This window comes from Nesoenas mayeri (assembly GCF_963082525.1).
Source record: "Nesoenas mayeri genome assembly, chromosome: 1".
Lineage (NCBI taxonomy): Eukaryota > Metazoa > Chordata > Aves > Columbiformes > Columbidae > Nesoenas > Nesoenas mayeri.
In genome coordinates, this window is record NC_137541.1 from 74,764,898 (window position 1) to 74,792,588 (window position 27,691).

Sequence of the window (27,691 nt, forward strand, 5' to 3'; positions counted from 1 at the left end):
ATCCATCACCGGACTATTCTAGCTCTCTCTTGTCTGTCTTGATCTTCTGCCTGCCACCCTCAGATCCTGGTCCACCATTAGCCTGAATCACTTTACAGTTTGTTCTTGATAGTTTGTTTAGCTAGCACCCTTGAATTTTAATTTTCACCATTAACACCTGTCTGGGGCACTCATGTGAGCTGTCTTGCTCTCCAGTAGGAATCCAGCTTCCTGTATGTGGTTAATTACTTCATATTTGACCATTCTTCCTCCCCCCTCTCTTTCTTCCTCCTTTCCCCAAACACCCTTTAATTTTTTCCTGGGGTCCCAAAGGGAATTAACTCTCTAACGGGGATTAGTGCTTTCATGCCTTGCTTCTTGGCCTTGGCTATGCCATGCCAAGAAACTGTCTTAGGCAGTGGAAAATTGGGCTTGTGATTAACCAACTGCTCCATGTTTGTCCCTTACTTGTGTTTTAGAGAAGGATGAGGCTGCAATTGAGAGTTCTGAGTACAATGCCACGTCAGTAGCTGATGTGGACAAGCGGGTGAAACGGCGGCTACTTATGGGTAACACTTTTCTTCCACTTCCTTTGTTGTGCTCTCACTTTTGTCTGTATGTGTGTGGGGGGGAGGTTCTCTTTTGGTCTCATTTGGTCCCTTTGGTTTTGGTTTGGTTTTCTTTAACCTGGCTTCATCTGTGTGGAAAGATCATCAATTTTGTTAAGTTCTCATCTGTTGTACAACTTCATTTCTCATTTTTAAACTTTTTTTTTTTTCCTAATGCTGCAGCTTTAATGTTACATTTCTTCTGCGTAGAAAGAAGCTTTTGCTATTAACCTTACTTACCTTATGCAAGCTACCTCTTACATGTGATTTGTGTGCGTTTGTGTGTATGTGTTGCTGTAGGATTCCTGAAAAATCTCATGTTGCAGACCTGCCTATTGACTTAAAAGTGAATTATGACGATGATATAAAACAATGTTCTGTTACATATGTAGTGTTAAATTAACAAGTGTATTTGCCCACTTACAACTTGCAGTATTTTTCATTGAAATGTAATATTATGACTGAAAATTCTTTTATTTCCTTTGTGCAGCTGTGTTAGTAACCACTGAAAGATCTTTCCCTAGTGACTAGTGAGCTTCCTTATTTTCTTTTTTCAAGACTGAAGCATGGCTTGTTTCTCTTTGTTGTTGGAGTCTGAGAGTAGAAGGGATGAGGAAGTGCATTGTACAATGAACATAATTCTTTAGTTTCCACTCTGGGTTGGCACATTGCACAACCTTGTGCCTGTCTTCATATTGCATTTATGGCCATTATTGAGAATGACCTTTTGGGAACAGAAAGGGTGGAGTGGTTGGATCTGTGTCAGACTCTTTCATGTGACAAAGAGCAAAGGGTGACACAGACTGCGGAATGATGCCAACGGTTTGGAGGTTTTCAGGAGGTTTATTACACTGTATTTTCCATTCCAGTGCCCTACTCCACACACATAATTATTTCTGCTAGGTTTTAAACATAGTGAGCATTGGTGAGATGTACCTAATGAACCATTTACAAGACAGGGATTCTTCACGCACAGAAAAGATTCTGGCGGGACAAGATTCTGCACTCTTCCCTTGTGGTCCTCATTTCATTTCCTAAAACCAGTAAGCCCATTGCAGACTCTGTCCTTGGTGAGCTCAGCTCTGGCTATAAGCATCCACACCTATCTGGAAGGACCACCACTAGGAGGCCAGAAGCCTCGTTTTGAATATTTAGTTGATTGCTGGGCTAATATTTATAAAGATTCCATATCACTTGTATTTCATCACCCATGACAAACCATCCGCTTAACCATAAGCCAGCATACAACTACTGTATAGGAAATGGCATGGTGTTATAACTCTGAAATGGTAATAGATTGTAATATTGAGGTAAAATATTTTCCCTCGCATGAAAACCTGGACATATCTTCCTTTATTTTTACATTATCTATGATTGTAAATTTGCAATTAGTTTTCAGACCTAGCAAGTGACCCATATCAATTTATTGTTTAATGATGCACTGTTTAAGTTAATTTAACTAACAAAAGCTATGAGACAGTTCATCTCACTTTCTAAAGGTGTTATTAAAAGTTTTAGCTGTAATTTCAGTAAGACCCATAATCTAACAGGAAGTCAGGGAAAAAAATGTGCAAAGGCCTCTAGACCACTGGAAAATCCAATCCTCTAGGTCTAAATGTTGAGTTTGCCCAGCCACTAAGAGTCTGTACAATATGGTTTAGAGGGATTGAGCAATAGAGTGAATTGCATTGCTGCCTCACCCTCTGGTGAAAGTACTTATCCAACATGAAAATAAGCTCACACTGCCTACAAAAGTCCAGGCAAATACAATGAAATAGTTATGATTAGCAAAAATCTTGTTAGTTATACCAGGTCTGCAGGTTCCAGGCTGAACATAGACTGCAGAAATAGGTTTAGGGAGGTAGTTAAAAATCCAGTTTGCAAAACACGTTCTTTTACTCTTCAGTACCTCCTGTATTAGCAGGTATCAGCCAAGAGCTGAGAGTTGCTGGACATGCTGTGTTTCAACAACTGATTCCTTAGAAAACCATTAATGAGAGCTGAAAAGAAATTTAATTAATAAGTGAGACCTGAGTGGGTGGCTTATTACTTAGGGACTTTTCTACTTGTTTATTTCTACTGGTTTCTGATGCTCAGAAAATCCATAATTTATTTGCTTCATGGAGTCTTAGTACATTTCAAAAGTGTAGTGGCATTTCCATGAAATACCATGTCTTGAGATGCTTTCTAAACAGCTGTTTTAGAAAGTACTGGAAGGCTCCTCAGGAAACTCTGTTACCAGCTTTTGTAAATGGACTGCGATTTTTACTGTCCTACAGGCAGTCTTGGGAGAGTAGTAAAAGTAGATGACTTTATGTAATTTTAGTAGTTTGATGAAAGATGCTTTCAACTGCAAGCCCAGAGACGATAATTTGTAGTCCCCTGTCATTTGCTGCATGCTATTGAAATGGCTATGGTCTTTGTAACCCTTAAAAACAGCCAAGGCTAAGAATAAGCTCACATGAGATTACTTTAGGAGAAGGGGACTGCTGTCAGACATGGCTGCTTATGCTGCTCAATTTGTTACAGCAAGACTGGCTGACTCTTACAGGGGCTCATGTCCTAGTCATGGTGTGGTCTTGTGACTTGTGGCTAAATCTTGAATAGAGAAAAGTTTCTTCCTGTTAGATGTGTTTTTATCTAGATCTTCAACACCAGAGAAGAAACTGGTCTTCTCTGATGATCTACAAGAAACCTTCCTTCAGAGCCATCCGATGATTCCTAGGAATTTTCATCCAGCTCTTTAAATTATGTCCAGAAAGACCCCAAGGTCTTCCAGCTGCTTCTTTGTCTCCCCCGTTCAGATAAAAATACTTGGATTCAAAATAAAGAGCACTCCCATTAAAGAGATGGCACTGAATGGCTTTTCTCTGATCCGTGAATGCTGCACCACGTTGCTGTTCATACAGCTCATTTACATTTTCTTCACGTCCCTCTGGGCCGTTGCCACTGCAGAATGGAGAAGGGTGCAGCCTTAACTATACTCCAAGTGGGCTTCTGGTGAGGTTCTGTCATCTACCAGAGTTCTCTGGTGGGTGCTATAGACTGGACATTGAGCTGTGTACATTCTGTAGATTAGGAAGGAAAGTGCACATTCATCCTGCAGAAGTGCACACCTCTAAGCATTTAAAACCAAAGCCTTACCATTATCTGTGAGTTATGTTTATATCTGCCTTCTTGATTAGAGGAGCGTGCTGATACATTTCACATATTGTTCAGTCTAAATCCAGCATCAGTTTGAAACACCGTATGTCAGGCTCTGCCTACCTGGATGTAAGCCCTTCTAGTGTGGGCACACAACTTTAGAAGTACCAAATTTCTGCTTGATCTCTAATACACATATCCTCAAAATATTTTGTCCAGCGTCACATCTTCAGCAATGGAAGTTGCTTTTATTCATGTATCCAGTTTCCAAATGTCTTTTTGCTGTCGCAGCCCTGGATGGAATTTGTAAGTCCAGTGACTCCACAGTCTACAGCTGTAAAGATGAGTTTATCCTCATATATGCTGTCAATTATCAAGTCTCCCTGACTTAGCATTATTTTCTTCTTGGGCACTGCCTTTTGCTTGAAAAGGCTACAGGATTTTTCTAGAGAAGCTTTCTTTTACATAGAACTTGATACTGTGGATGCCAAAATAGATTTTGTGTCATCAGTGATGCCATTGGGCTGCTTCATTACAAATAAGTCAACCACTTACAAAGATGTGATAGGGTCTTTTTCTAAAAGAGCTGAGAACTGTCAGGTCTTAAGACTCAGTAAGTCTCCATCTGCTAATCAAAGGTAATGCTTTGTTCTTTGGCTACTCTTTACATCAGCTCTTAGGACGAACACATTTTGATATATTTTTATATTGTCTTTAAAAATGCAGTCGCTGCATTATCACCACAGACCTTACTAGTCTGCGTGAATCCTTAAGGTGCTTTAGCAACACAACCATGATATTCTATCCAGGGCACTTCTTAGATCTTGTCCTCTGATGTGCACTTTTTTAAGAGGTGAGCCTGACCCATTTCTCACTGTGTTTCATTTCCCTACCTGTACTCTTCAGTAGTCAAATGAATCAAGTTCATTTTGTCTTGAACCCAAGTGACTTCAGAACAACTGCAAAGGCTGCATTTCTCTCCCTCACCTTCCATCCAGCTTTTCTATTCTTTCTAGAGATCACTTTTGTAAGAACTCGCTCTGGCAGTAAGATGTTCTTCCTCTGACCCTAGAAGATACAAAATTTATTCATTCTTGTCTCAAGAAGAGAGTTTTATGAAGTTCTTTTCAGTATAGCAAAAAGCAACAGGACATTGAGCCTATCTTGAAGTTAAGGAAGCACAGTAATTTCCCTGGAATATTTAAGGCCAGGATAACAGTGCAAACAGCAGTAATACCATTGCTACAAGTGTTTTCAGGAGCCTAAACTCCATACTGATATTCATTCCTTCACAAGACATGTTCAACTCGTATGTCAGGGCAGCTTAAGGTTTTGCCATTGGACATGGACTTCTTGGGTCATCAGTAAGGCTGTTTGCAGCCCATCTCACATACAGGAATGTAATTCTCTTTCCTTCCCTTGAAACTGGCTCCCAAGATCCCTACAAATTATTTTACTGTCAGTTGAAGTGCTTGCATAAACTGTAAAGTGGATTGGAATTGTCCTGGACTTTGTTACTGCTAAAATTTAGTTCTGCCTAGATTGTTTCTGTAGTGGAGGAAGCACTTCAAGTCATTTGGAAAATCACACCACCAGTGTTGCCAGTCTGGGATATGTTATATATGTAGCTATGTTACATTTCATCTCTGATTTCCCAAACAGGCAGGGCTTTGGTCTGTCTATATTCATGGCATGTAACTGGCAATTACAGTAGTACATTCACTAGTTCTATATTTTCCCTTGCTGTGGCAAGAATCATTTGACTTCTGCAGATGACTCCTCTTCCATCTTTAGTAGCCTTCCAGCCAATTATACTGAGCATCCAGCTATCTGCTTGGAGAGCCAAGTGTGCAGTCCACTAAGACCATTTCCTTGCACAGCAATCACTGCTGACATGAGCTGTGGAAAATGCGATTTGGACATTTCTCCAATGGATTAGCTTATGGCAGAGGACATCAGTGCATGTTATATGCACTTAATGCGGGCTAGCTTTGGAAAGCATACTGCCACTGTCAGTTCAACTCCAAGGATCTCAAACGTTGCAGCAAATAACCAGTTCAGACTAGTAGTTCACAAATGCAGGTCTTGCTTTGGCCACTTCTGTACATGCCAGTACTCCTTTCTCTGTGTACTGGTCAGCTTTTTCATCCAGTCCTGTGCCTCCTGAAAGCATCCAAACAACAGCCAATATAACTGTATTTACCATGTCCTGGCCAAAAGACATTTTGATTTCAGGAGATTTTTAGCCCAGTACCTGTAATGGATTTTAATAAGCTGCTCACATCAAATTAAAATTTAAAACAAAACAAAACAAGCAAACAAAAAAAAAACCAACACCAACCACACCCACAAATTGAGCTTATGGTCATGACTGACGGCATTTGCAACAAAGGAAAACGTTTAATCATCTGTTACATCAAATGTATCAGTCAGAGAGATGTAGACTTTACAGCTGATCCTTTTTTTGAATCATAGAGTAGTTGTTCTTGTGAAAGTTGTGCCTACCTGACCCAAGCTGTTGTCTCCAGTCTGGTGTTTTGTTTGTTAGGAATTTCAGGACTTAAATCTCTTTGAATCATTGTTTTCTTTTCAGGAGAGACATCCACCAAGTTAATTAGAATTATCAGAGTTTCATAATTAAAGTCATTTGCTCCTGCCATGTGTAAAATTTCATCATTTCTATATGGAAACTTTCCTTGGTCATTCTTTCAGCCATCCAGAGATCTCTCTGCTGTTGGTTCACTGTGATCAACTTCTCCAAAGTCAAATCTCTATCTCGAGTTACTGTATAGAACACACAATGATTGTGCAGTCCATATGGAAATCCACCATCTTCTGGATTTCAGGACTCTGTGGTGGATCCAATATTTAGCTCCTTTGCAAATCAGGAAGGAGCTATAGAACTGTAGAACAATGAAGCCACGCATTCTTTATCTAAAAAAATCCTCTAATCTGATGAGAGTTTTCTGGCAAACCCCTTTCTTTTTTCTTGAGAGTTGGTTTTGTGGGAAGGCTCTAGTTTTCACAGTGCTTTTGCCTGGAATGATCTTCAGAAACAGGGAAAGAATATACACAGTAGTTTGGTTAGAACATTTATTTGAAACATGAGGAAATTACATGAAGACCCTTTCATTGTGATTTTGGAGGGAAATGTTGGGATGTAAAGTCAGACTGACTCATTATTGCCTCATGAAGGTGCTCAGCTCCTGGGGCCAGTATTGATAACCAATAGCCTGATAAGGGCTCGGGATTCTTCAGTTTCAATAAACATAAAAGAATAGAAAATGAGACCTGGGTTTCTAACATGGTATGTAATGCCCTAACTACCAAACCATTGGAACCGAGAGTGTTATGAGCTCTGGTTTTCCATTAGAAAATTTCCTAAAGTCTTAGGTTGTTTTATTCCAGTGTGAATTAAAAATGGATTCTGTAGTCTTCATTTTTGGTTCTCTTTCAAAATGGAATGAGAGTTTCTAGGTGAACCTATTCTCAGTTTTCTGTGTGAAAGAGCAGGGAGATGGACAAGCTACTCTTTGCTTCCAAGTGTTCTCTCAAAGCAATTAACTTCTATCATAGTTACAGCCTACCAAGGGTCACTTTAAGCCAAGAGCACCTTTTCAGTATGTACTTCAGATCCTAGCTGTTGTACTGCCTCCTAGGACTCTTTCAGATTACTTAAAATATGTCTTTATTTCTCTGAATGGCTTTTATCTGACTTTGAGAAATGCTCACTGTCAGAAAGCCAAGTGTGCTGCTCTGTGTGCATCACTATTTTTTTGTGCTTTAATCAATAAAGCGTTTAAAACATATTATTAGCAGGCATATTGCCAGGAGGATCTCTAACTCAGTTACTAACTGTGAAACCAAGACATCACTTTAACTCTTTCTGTCAGTTCTACATTCCCATATGAAATCATAGAAAACAGAGGGAAGGAATCCCTCAGGTCACTCATGCATTCTCTCTCTCCCAAGGGCAGATCCTTTCATCTTGAGTTATCGTCACTTTTATTCATTGAGTTTGTGAATAGTGTGCTATTTCCTGTAAAAATCCTTTTTCTTCATTTCTTTGCTAATGGTAAAGACTCTGACCTTATCCAGAATTCCTACCAATACCTTCCATTGTTTTGCTTTTTTGTTTAAAATGAAAGGATTTGTCCAAGGTCAGGAGATAATGCTCCTTCACGATGTTCAAAGTATTTTGTTTTTTCTTAAATGCAGCTTCTTTATTTAGAAGAAGTGCCACAATCACAACTAATAGTGCTGTTTTTAAGGGATCAGACTGGGCTCATCTGGTGCTTATAAAACACCTGATCCAATCTATCAGGTGGTGTTCCCTAAATATGTAGTGTCCCCTGAAGAGGAATCGAACTTTTCTGAAATGAGAGCTGTGGGTTTTATGATTCAGTGCAAGATTCACCTAGACGTTTCTTCACACATCCCATATGTGACAGTGCAGAATTCTCATCCTATTTTCATGCAAATAAAATTCTACCAATCATGAAATTGCAAGGAAATGAGGAGACAAGCATAACGGAGTGAAGAATTCCACATCCTGCAAGTTACCCTTTCTGTCTCACCTTTTTCATTCCCTGAATATGAAGCTCTTTCAGTTTCTCCTTCATCTGTTCTCAGCTCTTTGTTTCTTTCATTATACTCTTCTGAATGCTCTTTCTCTATCCTTTCAGCATCACAGAGCATAATTTGCATGAGAATGACATCATTCTCACTTAACTGAAAATTCAAATATTTCAGTTGTGTGTTTAGTTTCTCCCTGTGCTTCTTGTCCTTTGGGCCCCTCCATGTACCCTGATCTCGTGCCATATACCACATGCACTGCCGCTTGCAGTAAAATGCTTTTTATGGTTGGCAGCAGCAGTCTCATCATGTGTTCTCTGACTCGTTGCTTTCTTACTCATACTGCATATTCTCTCTTACTTAAAGGCAAGAACATCTGTATAATCAACAAAATTTTTTTAGATGCCTTTCCTGAGTTAAATGTTAATCTCTTCCAAGTTTCAGGCATTCAGAATTTGTGTAACTTTGGTCAGAATTTGGGTGGGATTCTGAGTGTTTTGTCATCCAGTTAAATAGGCTTTGTTGTTAGGCATTGCCATGCAGTTCACCTGCATACAGCAGTGATGCCACTAGTGGTAAAATTATTTCTGTAAGATTCTCCTATATAACATAAATGTTAAGAGAGTCGACTATGCAAAAACCCAGTATACTTGGAATTCAGAAAGATCTGTGTTTGCTGGGGATTTTGCTGAAGGAAACTGTTTAGATGTCAGCACAGGCCACCCTTGAGCCAGACTAAGCAAAGAGCGTTTTTGGATGTGAGAGGAGATGAGATACAAGTTATGGTCTAATTTGATTCCAGATACTGGCATGAGTTTGACATTCTTTACAGTCAGGAAGTCAGTAACACTTGGCTGAGAAGGATCTGGCCCTCCAGTGGAACTGTTGTAATACCTTAGTATTACCTTGGTAACCGTAACTTAATAATAGCTGGTCTTGATCCTTATGAGTGCTCAAAAATGCTACAGTGATGCAAAGAATCATTACATATGATAGCAATGGTTTAAGATTTTGCCTTCTCAAAAGAAAAGCAATAATGAGTTTGTACTTTTTTCCTTCTTAAAAGAATCACCTAATTCCTGACAGTTTCATTTGAAATCTTACTTTAAAAAATAAATCCAGTTTAAATTTAAGATACGACTCACTGATATCCTGGATTCTCTATCTCAGACTGGTTCTGCAATTTCATTTCAACTGAGATGTACTCTAAAATCTGTTAGGAATCAGTGCAGGACATAAAGCAAATGAGCAGAGAATGGCAGCTCTTTTGATAGCTATCAAGGTAATGAACGTTAACAGGCATTTTTCAGCTTTTTAGTATTCATACTTACAGATAGCCAGATATTTGACTTTCTTTCACAGCTATCCTTAATCTTTCCTCACTTGTTCAAACATATAGTTTTCCTGTCTTGTACACATAGCCTGGAGAGTCAGTTTGTGTTTCACTGTGAATTAAGTACAGACAAATCACCTCATTTTTTGTGTTTAGGATAGGTAAACATGTTATCTCTTGGTTCAGACACAGGAGCAGTTTACAACAGGTTTAGTTACAGCACATCTGCTGAAGAATAGAAATTGCAAGTAGTTTAACCCTTTTTGCCACTTCAGTTGCCAGGCAATATTACTTCACAGGCACCTCATAAGGAAAGAATGGTCTAATGTAATTCTTATACCTCACAGACCAGCTAAAACAGTGAGTGCTCTAAATCTGCCCTTCTGCTTACAACCTTTAGCTTTCAGTTACATCAAGACTGACTTGCTCATGTGTCTGAGTCCTGAGTTTAAGACAATTATTCTGAGCATCAGATACTGTGTTCAGATCTTGTGTAAAATTCAGACCGAGTGTAGGAATAGATATTATTACATTCTGAGTATTATTACTCATAACTTTGCTTGGGATATGACCTACTTGATAGGACCTGAAAACTACTCTAAATTCACAGCTCCAGACTCTACTCCATTGTGAATTGCTCTCCAGCTGGCATAAAAGTTGGCTCAAAATAATCTTCTCTAATGTGGTACAAGTTTTGGGAGCAAAGCCCGACCACCCTTTATCTACTGAGCCCAGTGAGCTTTAGGCTACTGCAAATGAATTCCAAATGAAAGGCAGTTGAATTGATAGTTTGCTTTAACTTGCCGTATGGTCAGTGTCATTATTTGGCCAATCATGGGAACAAGGTAGGAAAAGCAAGCATTTTTCCTCTTTTATGTCTTCTTGTGTCAACCTAAATGATTTACAGAAATCTGGCAAACTTGGAAAACATTCTGTGTTTTGGGAGACTGCTATCTCTTCTTCTCCCTTTTATCTTAGAGTCAGACATTGCCCAGATTCGTATCTTCAGACAGCGTTTTACATTTGAAAATCAGCAGAGAATCATAGAATAATTTTGGTTGGAAGAGACACCTAAGATCATCGTGTCCAACCATAACCTAACTCTAGCACTAAGCCGTGTCCCTAAGAGCCTCATCTATACATCTTTTAAACACCTCCACCACTTCCCTGGGCAGCCTGGTCCAATGCCTGACAACTCTTTACATGAAGAAATGTTTCCTAATATGCAATCTAAATCTCCCCTGGTGCGTCTTGAGGCCATTTCCTCTCATGCTATCACTTGCTACTCAGGAGAAGAGACCAACACTCTCCATGCTACAACCTCCTTTCAGGTAGTTGCAGACAGCAATAAGGTCTCCCGTCAGCCTCCTTTTCTCCAGGCTGAACAGTCCCAGTTCCCTCAGCTGCTCCTCATAAGACTTGTGCTTCAGGCCCCTCACCAGCCTTGTTGCCCTCCTCTGTGACCAAACCTAATATTTTATTGCCTATCTGTTGCTGCAAAAAATCCTTTTCTTCTGCACAAGGCCTTAAGACAAGAGGTCAGTCTAACCTTCGTTTCTCATTTGGAGGAGGAGGCAGTCATCATGTATACAGAATTTTTTCATTTAATTTTTTTCAAGGACAACTTTTTCCATGGAAGAAGGTGCTGTTGACTGTCCATCTGATGCTTTTCCTAACACATAGATGACCAAGACAGCAGCTGCCGCAAGACCTCCTTGAATATAGGTGATGACTTAAGCTGCTTCCCTCTCAATTTTCACCTAAGCCTATATATGATTTCTTTTGTTTTCACTACAGCTAGCCAGTTTTGATCTTCCATTAAGGCCTCTTTGTGTGTTTCTAGATGCATTATTGAAAACAGCTCCTTCGTTTATATTTGTTGTCTGCTCTTTCCAGTCATGATCAAGAGTTAGAAAACAAATAGGGCTTCTGGATCCTGTTGACTGCAGACTTCCATGCTGGGTAACAGAAAAGACTGGAGAATCACTTCTCCATATCTCCAAAGGAAACACCTTGATGCTAGGTGGCTTGGTTTTGCTTTCATGCCTTGTGGCTGAAAGTCTCTTCATGATAGATCTGCGTATTGATCAGACTAAGGGAGTTGACATTGATCACCAGTGCAATATTTCTAGACTTTTTCTACATTCTGGGCATAACATTAAATCAAGATCATCTTCCTTCATGCAGAGATCTACAGAGCACTCCTCTGTCTTGTGTCTTGCTCAGGAAACAGCACCGCAGGTCAACACAGTAGAAACAGACTACATTGACTGCTGTCTCAGTGGCCAGCACAATGGCACACTGACTGCAAATGTTTGTGCTTTTAGACAGCAATAGTTCAAGCCCAAGTTATAGTCAGCATCTTTTCCTGAGGGCTCTTTGTGATTGCTGCCTAGCTCAGCCTTCTTGTGTGATGGGCAGGATTACACCTTTACAGTCCAAAAGCAGTGCTTGCCTTTTTCTGAAATTACCTTCTTGCTTACCACCCAAAGAAGCTTATTTTGGGTTAAGTCATCTTAAAAATTATGACTGATCACTTTGTTACTTGTCCATTTCATTTGTATTACCCATGTGCAGTATCTTTAGGGTTTTGATTTTTTTTAATCTTTTAAGAGAATAATTTAAATATTTATGTTATTTTAAGCAAATTTTTATCCCACTGAACAGTATACCAAATGTTTTACAATGTTGACTGATATTGGGAAAGCAGAGTTTTGCATATAGGTGCAGTTATATGCTCACATTCCACAGTTTATGAGATTAATTTTTAAAGTAGAAAAAAATTAGAGCTAATCCAAAAATGAAAGACCTTGGTTATGACAAAACAGAGACACCAACCTGTCTGCTATATAAAGCTTTCTCATATTAATCACAGATCACAGAATGTTAGGGATTGGAAGGGACCTCAAAAGATCATCTAGTCCAATCCCCCTGCCGGAGCAGGAACACTTAGATGAGGTTACACAGGAATGTGTCCAGGCGGGTTTTGAATGTCTCCAGAGAAGGAGACTCCACAACCTCCCTGGGCAGCCTGTTCCAGTGCTCTGGCACCCTCACCGAGACAGTTTCTTCTCAAATTTAAGTGGAACCTCTTGTGTTCCAGTTTGTATCCATTACCCCTTGTCCTATCATTGGTTGTCACCGAGAAGAGCCTGGTTCCATCCTAGTGACACTCACCCTTTATATATTTGTAAACATTAATGAGGTCACCCCTCAGTTTCCTCTTCTTCAAGCTAAAGAGCCCCAGCTCCCTCAGCCTTTCCTCATAAGGGAGATGCTCCACTCCATCATTTTCGTGGCTCTGCGCTGGACTCTCTCCAGCAGTTCCCTGTCCTTGAACTGAGGGGCCCAGACCTGTTGCATATTATGCTAATCTAAAGGAATTTAAGAGTGGATAGAAAAATGAAATTCTCTTATCCCTGTAAAAAGGTAAATTTACAGAGGAATAAGTATTATCAGGGCAAAAAGTAAAGAGTAGTGTGTGTCAAGTCTTGCATTTCATTTTGGTACTATTGGTAGTAATTTTTATACTATTGGTAGCAATAAAAACAATGGTATTTTATACTTATATATATGTGTCCTAATGAATTTCAAAAGATCTTATGAGTATAGGAAATACTGCTTCTCTTATATTTTACATGAGGGGACCAATATATCACAAATTTTTTGTGATCTTCAGTCCAAGTAATTTGCCAAAGGTGAATCAGCAGCTTTTGGGAAGCTAGTGAAAAAATTTAGGTCTCTACTTCCATGCTCTGACTTTCTGAACATGATCATTTCCTACTGGAAATATTATAGAATCATCAAATATCTCAAGTTGGAAGGAACCCATAAGGGTCATCGAGTCCAACTCCCTGCTCATCATAGGACTACCTAAAACTAAACCATATAACCAAGAATGTCATCCAGACACTTGAACTCTGACAGGCTTGGTGCCGTGACCACTTCCCTGGGGAGCCTCTTTCAGTGGCTGACCACCCTCTCAGTAAGGAACCTTTTCCCGATGTCCAGTTTGAACTTCCTCTGAAGCAGCTTCATTCTATTTCTTCATGTCCCATCGCTGGTCACCAGAGAGAGGAGATCAGCACCTCCCCTTCTGCTGCCCCACTTCAGGAAGGTGTAGACTGGGGTGAGGCCCCCCTCAGCCTTCTCTCTCCAAGCTGAACAGACCAAGTGACCTCAGCTGTTCCTCGTAAGTCTTGCCCTCAAAGCCTTTCACCATCTTGTTCGATAGTTTGACATCCTTCTTATACTAAAGTGCCCAGAGCTGCACCCAGTGCTCCAGGTGAGGCCACACCAGTGCAGAGCAGAGCGGGACAATCACCTCCCTCACCCGGCTGGCCATGCTGTGCTGGATGCACCCAGGACACGGGTGGCCCTCTTGGCTGCCAGGGACACTATTGGCTCATGTTCAACTTGCCGTCGAACAGAATCCCCAGATCTTTTGCCACAGAGCTACTCTCCAGCCTCTCATCCCCAATTTGTACGTGTAGCCAGAATTACCCTGTCCCAGGTGCAGAATCCTTGCTCTTGTTAAATTGCATGTAGCTGGTGGTTGCCCAGCTCTCTAGTCTGTCCGAATCTCTTTGTAAGGCCTCTCTACCCTTGAGGGACTCCACAGCTCCTCCTAGTTCAGTATCATTTGCAATACTAGATGTATCAGATGTGTATTGGCAACATGTATTGGTGATATGAATGTATCAGATTCCAAAGAGATCTTGAGCTTGAATAGGATAATGAGTAGAAATGAACCATGCCCTTGAATTTGACATGTTGCTTGCTGTGTTCATGGCATTTCCCTTCTTCTTCCCCTCCCAGTAATCTGTATCAGAAATAAAGTAAAACCGAGACTCAAATTCCTTGATCTCTGTAGGATATGTGAATCAGTTTCATTGAATGATAGGTTCATGTAAATTAGAAGGGACCTCCAGAGGTCATCTAATCCAATTTCCTGCTCAAAGAAAGGGCAACCTACCTGGTTGCTCAGGCCCACATCCAGTTGAGTTTTTAATATCTCCAAGGATACAGATTTCACAGCTTCACTAGGAACCTGTTCCTGTTTTTGACCACTCTCATAGTGAAAAATGTTTACCTTGTAACAAGCTGGAATTCTAAGTCGTGTTTGTTGCTTCTTGTCCTTCCACTGTGCACCTCCAATAAAAGACTTGCTCCATCTTTTTTATACTGTCCCATTAGTTAGCTGTAAACAGAAATTAGATCTCTGAGCATTCTTTTGTTAAGGCGGAACAGCTCTCAGCTTCTCAACCTCGGCAAGTGCTCCAGCCCCCAAAATATGATCTTAATAGGAGTCCACTGAATTTGCTGTAGTAAATCCATGTCTTTCTTGCCCTGAAGTGCCCAGAACTGGACACAGCACTCCAGATGTTGTTACTCCAAGCACCAAATAGAGGAGTCGGGTCACTTCTCTTGAGCTCCTGCTTGTACTGTTACTAATCCAAGCCAGGATGTTGTTGGCCTTCTTTGCCTTAAGGAAACACTGCTGACTTAGATTCAACTTGTCCGTCAGGGACCCCAGGTTTTTCTTCAAAACTGCTTTCCAGCCAGTCAGTTCTAAGCCTGTTCCGTTGTATGGGATTATTCCATCCCATACACAAGATTTGGGTTTGCCTTCACTGAAGCTCACAATGTTCCCCTCAGGACAATTTTTCCAACCTGTTAAGGCCCCTCTGAATAGCAGCCTGACTCTGTTGTGTACCGACCACTGCTCCAATTTGATATAATCCAGAAATTTGCAGAAAGTGCTATCCATCCCATAATGTGGGTTGTCAGCAGGGACACTAGGCAGTGTTGGCCCTAATATCACTAGCTGAGGCTGAGGGACAGCTGTAGCGACAGACTGCCGGTTGGACTTTGTACCGCTGATTCAGTCCTTTGAGTCCATCTGTCCAGACAATTTTCCACTCCCTGTATTATCCACTTGTCTACTATATCTGACTCTTCATCACTGTGGCCTTAAGGATGCTAGGGAAGACCATGTCAAGACACTTGTTAAACTTAAGATGAAAAACATCCACAGCTCTCCCCTTATCCAAAGTGTAAGTCGTGTCATTGTTAAGGCAATCAGGTTAATGAGACATTGTTTGCTCTCAGTAAGTCGATGCTGGCCATTCCCAGTCATCTTCTTGTCTTTCATATGTGCTTGTAAATGGCTTCCAGGATGATTTGCTCCACAAATGCACAGGGGTCTGATGTGAGTAGTAGGCCAGTAGTTCCTAGATTCCCCCCTCTTGCCTTTCTTGACCGTGTCCAGTCATCAGGAACGCTACCTTGTCCTCATGACTTACCAAAGATTATAAAGAGTGACCTCACTGAGACATATATGACCATATGATCTTCAGATGTGTCCCTTCTAGTCCTACAGATGTGTGGTTCTTCTGCTTTGCACTGTATCTCAGCTCCTAAAACATTGTTTTGGATCTTACTTCAGATTGACCTAGGCTGCCAAAGGGAATAATAAAAATTCCAAGATTTTCCTGATTTTGAGTCATAGCCTTAAAATCACAACACATTCTTTTGATCATAGAGATAAAATGAAGTCACAAAAATTGGAAGCAAATTTTGGAGACCCCTGCCCCCAAGGCACTTTCTCAATGGCTTTATGAAATAACTGGCCACTTCAAAAAAACAGATTTGAATAGAAGCTTACAGTTTGAATGGTTATGTTTATCTGGTTCATAAAATAAGCCAAAATTTAGATTTTCAGAAATGTTCCCATACCATGACATATGTGTTCAGAGTTTCAGGCATTTAGTCATATTCAAAGCCAAATAAATCCTTTCTGGTGTCAGTCTTATTTTTAGGAAAGTAACCAGGCTCTATTGCCACCTGGTAGAGATTCTGCTTCAGTTCAAAAACTTTGCAACTAGAACCTGGAGAACTGATGTGTTATTGCTAAACTCTTGCAGACACTGAAGTGACACATTAAAGGGCTGAATACCCATGTAACTTCACCTGGTAACTTAGTCAACATTCCTGATCCAGTGCTGAATGACCAACAGCTCAAGCTTCTGCTTTTTTATAGGATATTTTAATATCCAGAAGTAGTGCTTATCCCACAGTGCGATGGACTATTGTTAAAACAATAAATCTGCTGAGCAAGCCATTGGTATAGCATGTTGATAATGATTTTGGTTATTTCTTGTCTAGAGATCCAGGGAGCAGATACATGAGACTTTGTTCCAGAATTAGGAGCTTACAGTGGAAAAATAGAATGTAAGCTGTCCCAGACTGCCTTATGTAAATAGATGTCCTTCTCTTTAGATCCCTGTCTCTGTCTGAGTTTTCTGGTGGGAATTCAATAAGGATGTAAGTGGGGCTGTAAACATCACTTCAAATTCACAGGAAGGTCTAATAGTTTCAAATGATGAGCTTTATCATAATTCAGAAGGATTCTAAACGTCAATTACATGACAGTGCTTTATTTGTGTCTTCAAGTTATTTTTCTGCTCCCAAATCAGAATTTAAAAAGTCAGAAACATGCCAAAAAGTCTGAAACAAGGAAAATAAATTTTTTAAAAAGAGTAATAAAAGAAAGAGTAATAAATATACTGAGGTTGCCTTTCACAGTGAAAAAAAAAACAGTGGAAAATTGTCTGTAGGATCAATATCAACATAAATTTTGAACTTCCGTTCTTTCTCTTCCATATAAGTACAGCTTCTCCCATGTGATACCTTGGAAATGAGTAGTTTGCTTCCGCTCTTTATTTCAGACCTAGAACTTGTGTTTGCATTTCAAGTATATAATCAAGTTAGATAGTCATGAGGTGAAGAATGAGTTGAAGCAATTTCTAACAGAAATATAGGTGGTGATGCGCTTTGGTTTGTCTTGTACATAGATCTTAGCTATTCTATTTGATGTAGCTCATGATACCCTTTTGCCACATTCTACTGTTCATGTTCGCTTTCTCTTGCCAACGTGTTCTCATGACCTTGAATTTAAGGAGTTTCATCATTACATCTCTCCTATTATGCGAAATGTTAGATGTATTGGCAGATGTCCTCTTGTTCACTTGCATCTTCATTCTGTTAGAGTTCATCATGTATTAAAGTCCAAGTCACCAGGAAAGCTGATGAGTATTTATCCTTTTTGGTTTGTTTTACTAAATCTTTGTGAAAATAAGAAAAGCTGGCTTAATTCCCTCTATTTATACATAGAAATAACTCTTGTTCACTGAATGACCCTTACCCTATAGATCCAGTCATCCATGCCATGGGAAAAAAAAATTGTTGTGTCTATTCATTTTCACTGGATGTCATCCAGAAAGCAGAAATATTACTGCTTATGTTCATCTTGTGTTGATGAACTGCAATAAAGGACTCTTCATGTGCCAAAGTTAATCTACTAGTGTAAGATTTACTGCTTTTCGCAGTGCCATGCCAAACGTACATCTTCAGCACTTTTTCCTGGTTTTTAATCTTAACTCTTTACTCTTGGCAGATCATCCTACCATTAAACTCTACCCAAGTGAAAAAGTTTGAAATGACCCGAAACTTTTTCCCTTCTCTGAAACATAAAATTATTTGCTATGTTGGCCGGTGAGAACACACACACACATTCACATACAAATGGAAATGCCAGCATTGTCATTTACAGAAAAATTCTTCAAGCAGCAGTGTCAGCATCAAAGTCTATAAAATAGTCCTTCCCAGGGGAGTAAATGAAAATCAGAACTACATTATTGAAACAGTTAGGTTCAGGTCCTGCAAGTCATACCTAAGGTGAGCAAGAGCTCTGCCTGGAAATAAGGAGTTGCAGACTCAGCTCCCTTAGCTCCCTTTTCAGAAAGCTGTTCCAAAAGACGTGTCAATCCATTTGTTAGCTGTGCTTGCTGGCAGTTATATGCAAATCCATTTGTATGCTGATTGCTGCTTCTACATGATGTTATTACATAACACACATGGCATAAAAAATATAAAATCTGTCTAGTAGAGCATGTATGAATGTACATGGACAGCAGCGTTCTGTCCCATGCTGTTAATGCATGTGTGCCCCAACCACTTGCTTTCCGTTTGTTCGTAAGTGCCAGCAGCTCATTCCACAACTGATGGAGAGGTCTGTGCCCAGTGCAAAAGAAAAAAAAAGTTACACTTTTTTCTTTTATTTTGAAAGAGGGAAGTCCCTCCAAAGGGCCAGTCTAAGTTCACCTTGAGGGCATTAGCAGAGACTACTTCAAAACAAAAATCTTTTAGTGCTAGTCATTGAAAGATAAAGCCTTTTCTGTTCCATGTAAATAATTTTTGATCAATGTACTGTTCTAAGGCAATTCCCAATTAGCATATCCTATAGCTTCTTGTCAGACCCTGTCCACAGGGTACAATTGTGACACAGACTCTGAATATTCAGCAATAGGAGTCTGTAAATCTGAGTAGGTAATGACAAAGCCTCTTTAGGGAAAGCCAGAATGAGGTGAGCTGAGTAGAATAATGGCAGTCTTGGGGGACAGGGGGGTATTTTAATCAAAGCCAGAGCAACTGAAAAAGATACTATTAAAAGGACTTGCTCTCTGAAGTAAATACTTTTCAGATAAATGCACAGTTCAAACTGACATGCTAAATTGGCATCCTTACATCCACTCTGTTCTCTGGATCAAAGCAATGTTAATCATTTCACTTGCCTTTTATCTGTTTTATGGATGTATGCGTGTATGTGTGTGTATGTATGTGTACGGTGTGCGCATGTGCACACACGAGTAACAGACAAGAATGGCAATGAGGGAGGGGTTTTTGCTTTTTCTGTAATGAAGTTGGAGATTTTTTTTTAAATGTGGTGGTACCTAATAGTCATTGCCCACTGTTGTAAAAGCTCAGAAGTATTGCAGCTTTCTCTTGCCTGTGTTTGCCCAGCCACCCTTCTACATACTACAAGCACTGGGAAATTTCAATGACACAGCTTGGAATGGGTTCAGTGACCTCAATTATGCCCTCCCACCCACTCCAAACTCCTTTCAATTTGCAAAAAGCTTTAAGTGGACAAAACCCAGATGCCTTTTGCTTGTAGTTCAGTAAGAACAGATTGGGCATGTAGATTCTTGTCAAAGTGATATATGTAGTTCATTTTCCATTAACTCTTTCTTAACTAAGGATTTTAAATTCTGAGTTCCAAGTCTAGCACTCTGCTTTGCTTCCTGCTGCTTTTTAAAGTTCATTATGCCTACAACATCATTTAAAAAAATGAACCTTAAAAAGCCTCAGCTAGACACTGACTGATACAAAACAGATTGAATGTTTGGTTCTGCTTTTAAAGGCAATCACTTTTTTTTCTTTTTAAGCTTGTTTCATATGTAATAACCCATCCTATTGTCTAAGACTGTTCGAAAGCACTAACTAAAAATAATAAATAAAAACACGAGTTTGGGGGGAGAAAGAAATCATGACCTGTGGGAATGATTTACCAGTGAAAACCAGTATGTGGGCCCTGACGACCCTGAGAGCTTGTTTCAGTTGGTTTGCTTAAACTTAGATTGCTTTCGTAATGTTGTAGTATTGCCCCAAAGAGTCGGTGCCTTTCCCCTTCCCTTTCCCCAGAACATTTCATTACACTCCTTTTCTTCCTTCCTCTCTCTCTCTTTCTCTCTCATTCTGCAGAAACATGTGCTGTCAATAACGGAGGCTGCGATCGGACTTGCAAGGATACCGCGACAGGGGTACGATGCAGTTGCCCAGTTGGATTTACCCTGCAGCCTGATGGGAAAACGTGCAAAGGTCAGCTTCTGTTTGCTTTGCAATGCATCATTTGCCTTCAGCAGTTCCAGTGCAAGATGTAAATGTTCAGTTATTTAATCAATACTTTTAAGTTAAGGAAATACAGGCAGAGTGATTGCAATTGAGTTCATTAGCTTTCTCCTTCCTTAATTTTTCTGTATTTACCTATTTCAGTCATTTTTCTCTCTATTTATTAGAGGGTTTTATTACTGCAAAGAAATGAGATACAGAGGTCAAACTGTTTCAAACTGACCAGAGATTTAGAGGAACAACTCTGGGCTGCAAAAAGCCTTCCGTTTCAAAAGATAGTCCGATACCCTTGTAAAACTTCAGTCATCTAGTGGTGTCTGAATTTGCCTATTCAAAAAGTGAGTTAAAATTCTCAGTCAGTACTTAGTAATAACCAGTTGATTACCTGAAGGTAACAAAGAGAAGCCAAACACAAGATGCAGAGGCATTGCTCAAAAAACCCCAGACAACTGTCCATTTCTGCCCCTTCAAGACGTAAGTAGCCAGCTACAAAGGAAAATCAAAACGTTTACTAGTGCACAAGACTAAACCGGACAGCCAACGCTCAGATTTTACAGTTCCAAAGGCAGCACAAGAACCATGGCATTTCGTCCTTCATGAGTGTGTTAAAACTGAAGTCAGGGGAGGAGAGAACAAAGAAGAGCATCTGATGTCACTGTCAACATCTGTTCTCAGTTAAGGAGACAGGGACAGTGCTCAAATATCCTTGCAGAATGACATTTAATGGGACTATGCATGTGAGTAAATTTTAATACCTCTTAGTAGGACCAGGCCCTCCATCAACCATTTTCCAATCTTCTATGTATTTCTTTTGAGATCCATTGCAAGAAAGTTGATGATGGACATCCAGGAGGACATTGGATGTATTGTTGTCACAGAGAATACTTTTTTATCACTCAGTGATTTAGCATCTGTTGACCTAACTTGCTAAGACACTGTTGGGACTTTTTTCCTTCAAAGTAACCAGAAATGTCAGAAAATGTTCAGTCCAGGACTTGATGTTACTTAAAATAGTAAAACCCACAAAAATAAACAGAAAATGTGTGGTTTCCTCTTGCTCCAGGCTGAAAAATCCCAGTGCTTGGGCATGATCCTGTTAGTATTTAGAGAAATAACAGTCCATTTGCCTGTTTATTTGAAAATATAACATTTAAACTGCCATTGCACACGATGTTAATAGTTAAGGGTGAGCACACATCAAAAATTTGTCGTTTTAGTTCAAGCCACATAAAAATAAATCTTCGTTTTTACAGGCAGACTACCTAAGCCATAGCAGAGCAATAACAGTCATTCCAGCAACTGCTTAAAAAGGAGGCATTTTAATACTGTAACATACACCTAGACTTCATCATAATGTTTATTATTGAAACTGCATCATGAAAAAAAAAGAGTTCCAAATTTAGAAGTTGGGCCATAGAACTAATACAAAACAATATTTATGTAATAATCAAGTCTATAATTAGTGCTACAGACAAAATGTAATACTTAACCGATCTTCAAAGCAAATACCCTAGCTCTAAGCTCTTTCACATTTTTTCTTTTCCCCACTTTTATGAGAATAAAATATAAGAAACAGAACCTGTGTTTTTATGATGCTGCTGATTCTTTCTTACTTTCCTAAAATAAGTAGCAACTGGAAATCAACTCATATAGTTTAACAAACCAACCAGACCATTTCTTTTTAATCTGTATCGACATTTTAGGAAATACTCTTCATCGTAAAATGGTAAAATACATGTTTTGCATTTACTTTCACTGTAACTAATAATGTTTATCTAATATATAGCACTGTGAGATTTTGGGGCTAGATTCTGCTTCCTTGAAGCTAAAGTAACTTCTCATTTAAATCTCTTTGCAAAAAATCCTGCATGTGAAGTGACCAGTGGAGCTTCTTCTGTAGCTTCGCCCTTAGTCAAGGCTACTTTCTCTAAGATTTACATCTTCTGAGTGCAAAATTGAGCATTTTGGTGGAGTGACACTGATGCCTTCTCAGCTCCTCTTGCTTATAGGTAAAGCCTGGAAAAAGCTGGGTAGGGAAATGCAGTGTGCCCATATTACTTCCTCTGAGTTCCATAAGAAACAAAAGAGTGATCAGCTCAGGTTTTATCCTTTTATTTTTTTTCTCTTTACTCTCATTGATTTAACTGGCCCACAATTTCTCATAAATATAGTTGATTGTTCCTGCTAACTGTAACATTACATGTGTGGTAAGAGCAATGGATTATCTATTAAAGCATCTTCAGAGATCATGCAGCTGTCACATCCTGTCTTTTTGGGGCAGATTTTTCAAGTCCATCAAGTGTCACAGCTTACCCAAAATAATGTTTTTATTGGAAAGTCCACGATTTTTCAGTCCATTTTGGAATCTTCCTCTCTTAAGACATTTTACATAGTGCAGCTACTATTTGAAATTATGTAGTTGTTTAGATACAAGAAGCTTAAATAAGACTCAAAGAAACATCTGAACTTTTGAGTGCTTTGAGGTTAACATTGTGTAATTAATTAATCTGTAATTTTAGCTCACTTATAGGTGATTTCCTCAATAGTGTGCTTTTACCAGACTGGTTTTCTGTGGAAATCTATTGCCACTTTTCTTCCTTATTTTTTACAGCTACATTAAAGAATTTTTTTTTGTTTTAAATTAATGAAAGAAATAAAAATATTATTTTTTTCTAAATTACAAAAAATACTAGATGGTTCCATTCAAAAATCAGTACTTGCCTGTTTGAGGCACTGTATAGACACATATAATGGGGAAAAAGAGTTTACTGTCTGAAATGTTCACAGGTTTTTGCTTAGTAGTTTGGAATTTTATTAACTGTTTAGTATAGGAAAAGGCAAGTAGACACATAAGAAAGGCAGTTTTTAAAGAAAGAGCATATGCAGACATGCTTCATTTGCCAAAAGCACATAAACCCTATTAAATGTAACTAATTGTTCTACACTTTATTTGCAAGATCATATTTCACATTCTATAATATTCTATAGTTCTGTCATAAAATCTGGGGTGGATTCAAATCATAGAGTACAGAACTGAGTCAGGACTGAAACTCTGGTATTTCTCTTGGCCCTTTCCCAATGTGTCAGAGAATGGAGGATACAGGAAAGCAATTTCCAGGTAATACAAGGGACCTACCTTCAGCAGTTTTGCATGTTGATCTCTTTCACAGACTTGGTGGGAAATGACAGTTCATTGTACCTCAAAGAATCAAGTTCCTTTTGTTAATGCATGGTGCAGTCTGGTTTATATCAAATGTCAATAAAATAGGAAAAAAAAATTATTGTGGAGAAAGTTTTAACATGGAATATGTACAGGTAGCTACACAGACCATAGGAAGACTACTATAGTAGTCTTCTGATTATTTTGGCTTCTGGAAGCTGAAAAAATCTTTTTAATCTCCGATTCTTTCTCCCTACATATATTACTTACCTGATCTCATGGTGAAATAAGAGCACAAGTGCTGTCTGTGGTCTAGGTAGAGGGACTTTCAGGTGTGTTGATGGTGGCTGGGATAAAAATTCATTAACCTTTTGCTTTTCTTTAAAAGTCAGTCTCAAACTCAAGTATTCCCTCAGATGGGTTGGCAGACAATGGGAAATGCTCCTGTTTTCCCTTCAGCTTTCCTATCAACCTGGCTCTTAATAAGCCAAACCATGGAGGCTTTTGTCAGCTAAGAGACACATCCCAGGCAGAAAGAATTCCATATTCTCCCTCTAAATAATGCTATTTAATTTCTCCCACTATTGTAATGGGGTGTTCCCAGCTTGACACTGAGTTTATTTGACGCTGTTGATTGTTGTGCTGCATGTGACAAAACAGTGTAGTTCATTTCCTTAAATGCCGAGCAAGTCATCCCACAGAAGGCAGCTAATGCAACCAGTAAGAGAGCCAAAGGACTAAAAGACATAGCGGCCCAGGATGCTTATTGCACGTTGCCTCCTACCCACTTTTTAATATCCCCTGTATTGTGCGTATCAGGGATTCTGTGGCCCCTACCTCCCTTGCTTGTTGGTTTCTGTGCATCCTTCCTGCTGAGTACCCTTTTCACGCATCTGTGTGTAATCTGCCCTCAGCGAGAATATTTATCAGTTTAGCATTTTAATTATATTAAATACAACTTATGTAGCTGATAAAGCAGGAGACTCATTTGCAAAAAACTTCTGGGGTTCAGTCAGACTAGATTAGACTTAGGACAGTTTTCTGAAGATTGTTTAACTGCAGCTGCCAAACTGGATCAAACAATAAAGTGCTCATCTGCCCAAGGGCAGCTACAGAAGGATGGGAGACAACCTGAGCAAGGGAGCATTCTTCTTCCAGGACTTACACTAGAGAAGGACTGGGAATGACTGTAAAAGACATCTGAGAGAGACAGAAGCTTTCTTTGTGGATTCTCTAAGAAGTTAATTAGAGCAAGAGGAAGGGCCACAGGCTTCTGGCATGGTGTAAAATGTAGGACTGTGTATCTGATGTGCTCCATCTCTGCCTCGGGCATTTAACAAAGCAGCTGTGCCCCCAGGGCACTCTTGTGCCCCAGAGTAATGCAATTTCCCAGCTCTGTACACGTAGGCATAGAGGAACTGTGGAGGGTATTGCACTTGCTGAACACCTGGCTTCAAATGGCAGAGAAAATTTTTAAGCAGGAGAAGAGAAGCATAAGTGGATTTCTAAGGGTTATGGAGCAAAAGCCACATCTCAAATATGACTTTTCAATAAGCATCTATAAAGTGCCACTTAACTTTGCAATGTCCTGTAGATTATTTGTAATAGCAAGATGTGTATTATTTTGTTTAGCTAACTTTCTATGTTGCATCATTTTCATAGGTAAGCTTGACAATGGGATTTTAGGGAGGTAGATATTCAGCTGTGCTAGAATGTCAGTGGTTTTAGTAGCAATATGATGTTACATTGATAATCTGCCACCAGCTCTGGCTAAATTCAGCAGTGTTAATTCACATGCATGAATAGATCTTTTCCAAGCCCAGGTGATCCCATAGACATGTATTCAGGAGACAGAAAGGTCCCTGCACATCTCCACCTAGAGATGGGGCATTTTATTTACTGTGCAACAGTAAGTAGGCCCTTCTTAACACTCCGGCATATTGTTTAACTAGAGCGGTGTTAAGCTGGGGTTATGTGACTGGATGCTGTTTAGGCAAACATTTCTTCTTCCTGCTGTCTCATTGTCATGGTTACCCAGCAGTGTGGTGTGCTCTCCACTTCCTTGAAACAGGCCCCCATCCTTTTGCATTCAGATGCAGCAAAGAAATGTGGTGCTTACACGCTTAGATACTTGACTGCGCTACAGTGGGAACATCAAAAATGCCTTAGTGTTGAATGGTTTGTCCACTAATGCAACTCTATAACCATCCTTATCATCATGCAATCTACAAAAGACAAGCAGGAGCATAGAAACTAATGAACAATTTCAGCCAAAGGACCAAATCAAAGTTTATTGAAATAAAAGGGAATTTTTACATTGGCTTTAGTAGGTTGACATAGTAATTGCTTTTTTATCTTTCTCAGCTGCAGCCTATTATAGCAGGAAAATGCATTTAAAATTGGGTTTTGGGGATACAAAAAGTGAAACTCTGAAAGTGAATTAATTTTTGAAAACAGAATTGTTTCTCTGAGGAAAGATTTTGTTACAGAATGAGTTTCAATGAAGCAAAATATGTCATGTTTTGTTAAATATTAACTGAGAAGTTTAATTAAATTAAATGTTAAAAATTAATGCTTGACATCAGTTTGATACAAGAATATGACTCAGATGTTGAAGGCTTTCCTCTCTTTTCATTCAGAACACACTAAGTGAAAAGCTCACAACGAACAGTTTAGCTGGCCAATTTGGCTTCATTTCCTGACTACAGAATATCTGTGAACAGTTATAATTTCCTCCATCATTCCAGTAGTCAAAATCACTTAGAATTTGGTGTAGGTTTTTTTCTCTAAATTGGATTAAATTGACGAAAACTTTTAGAATTGCATCTTGTCAGTCCCGATCAATTCATGTGAAACTAAAAAAGTTTCTACTTTCCCTAGAAAGAAACACTGGAAGGAGTTGAAGGTTATTCATATTGTTTATTATTAGTAGGATGCAGTTATTAATCTGGTATGCCAATTATTGGCTTCCTTGACTTATGATACTGCCTTCGTTTGACTGTGATTGATTGGATATGTATCAGAGTGGCATATTTTTTTTCACTGATTGCCTAAATGGGGAAGTTTTTGCAGTAGGAGTAATTATCTATGATGAATTCAGGTTTTGTTTAGTTAGTGTCCCTGACTTGACTTTTCTTTACATGCCAGTAAAAGTTTGACAGTAAAATATATCCCTGTGCAAGATAACCTCTATACAATACATGCATCAGGCAAGTTTGCACCAAGGCAGATAGAACTTAAGTGGCACAGGTGGCCACACTTTTCATATCATGGAAGTGTCCCAGTAACTTTAGAATCAAATCTATATGTTTGGATCAAGTCTTCTGAACTAAAATTTATCTCCCCTAAGAGGCAAATGCAAGACGGACACAACTGAATGCATATGAATGAACTTTTTTATTGTTTTGGCTTGAGCACTGTTCTAGTTTTCTTCCTTCACTATAAAGAGGCCTCCTTGAAAGTAGTCACTCAGATACAAAAAGTTTTCCTTGGTTAGGCTGCCACAGAAAATTCTTAGGTTTCTGTTTGAGTGAGACCGTCATCTTACCAAAGGTATACATGACTTTTTCATAAATGCATAAGAAGCATTAGAAAAGACACCACTAAAAAAGCATGCTGTAAGGTAACTTAAGGTCTCTGCTGAAGTGTGTAACTTCCATTGGAAGGTACACACAGAGTTTAGATATTTAGCTTCTGCATAACTTCAAGGAACATACTGCATTAGAATCACTAAGATACTGTGCTGTAAAGCTGGAATTGTGTTCCCTGTTCAATTAACTTACATATATCAGCAGTTCAAAGTAAAAGGTATTTAAATTATCTCCTCAAGAATTTAAACTTCTAGGGATTGCTTATAGAGGCAAATCTGTTCATAGTTGCCTGACAATCCCCACTTAAGATCTGCAGGCTGCTTTCTGTGCATCTCCCATTAGCAGTATCAGTTAGTGTGATACCTGCAGTACTTCACACAGTGAAAGGAATATTGGTGCCTGCTCTACACTACATTGTGTGTCAATATGTATTGGATTGGCACTCAGAGCAGGGCCTGGGACATACAAAACAAGCTTTTTCCAGCTCATCTTCCTCTAGGAACACAAAGATTTTTAAGACATTTTTAGCTTCCTCCACATTAGACACGTG

At 39.3% G+C, this 27,691-nt stretch overlaps 1 protein-coding gene across 1 annotated transcript in view; it reads left to right on the forward strand.

Annotated features, from left to right (window-relative positions):
* The window catches only part of SCUBE1 (signal peptide, CUB domain and EGF like domain containing 1), a gene marked incomplete at its 3' end in the record, with an annotated part of 203,564 nt that overhangs the window by 116,039 nt on the left and 59,834 nt on the right, over nucleotides 1-27,691 (forward strand). The window contains exons 7-8 of the mRNA XM_080363809.1: nucleotides 459-548; nucleotides 20,245-20,361. Coding sequence (XP_080219935.1) covers nucleotides 459-548; nucleotides 20,245-20,361 — 207 coding nt within the window. The remainder of the gene's footprint in view (nucleotides 1-458; nucleotides 549-20,244; nucleotides 20,362-27,691) is intronic.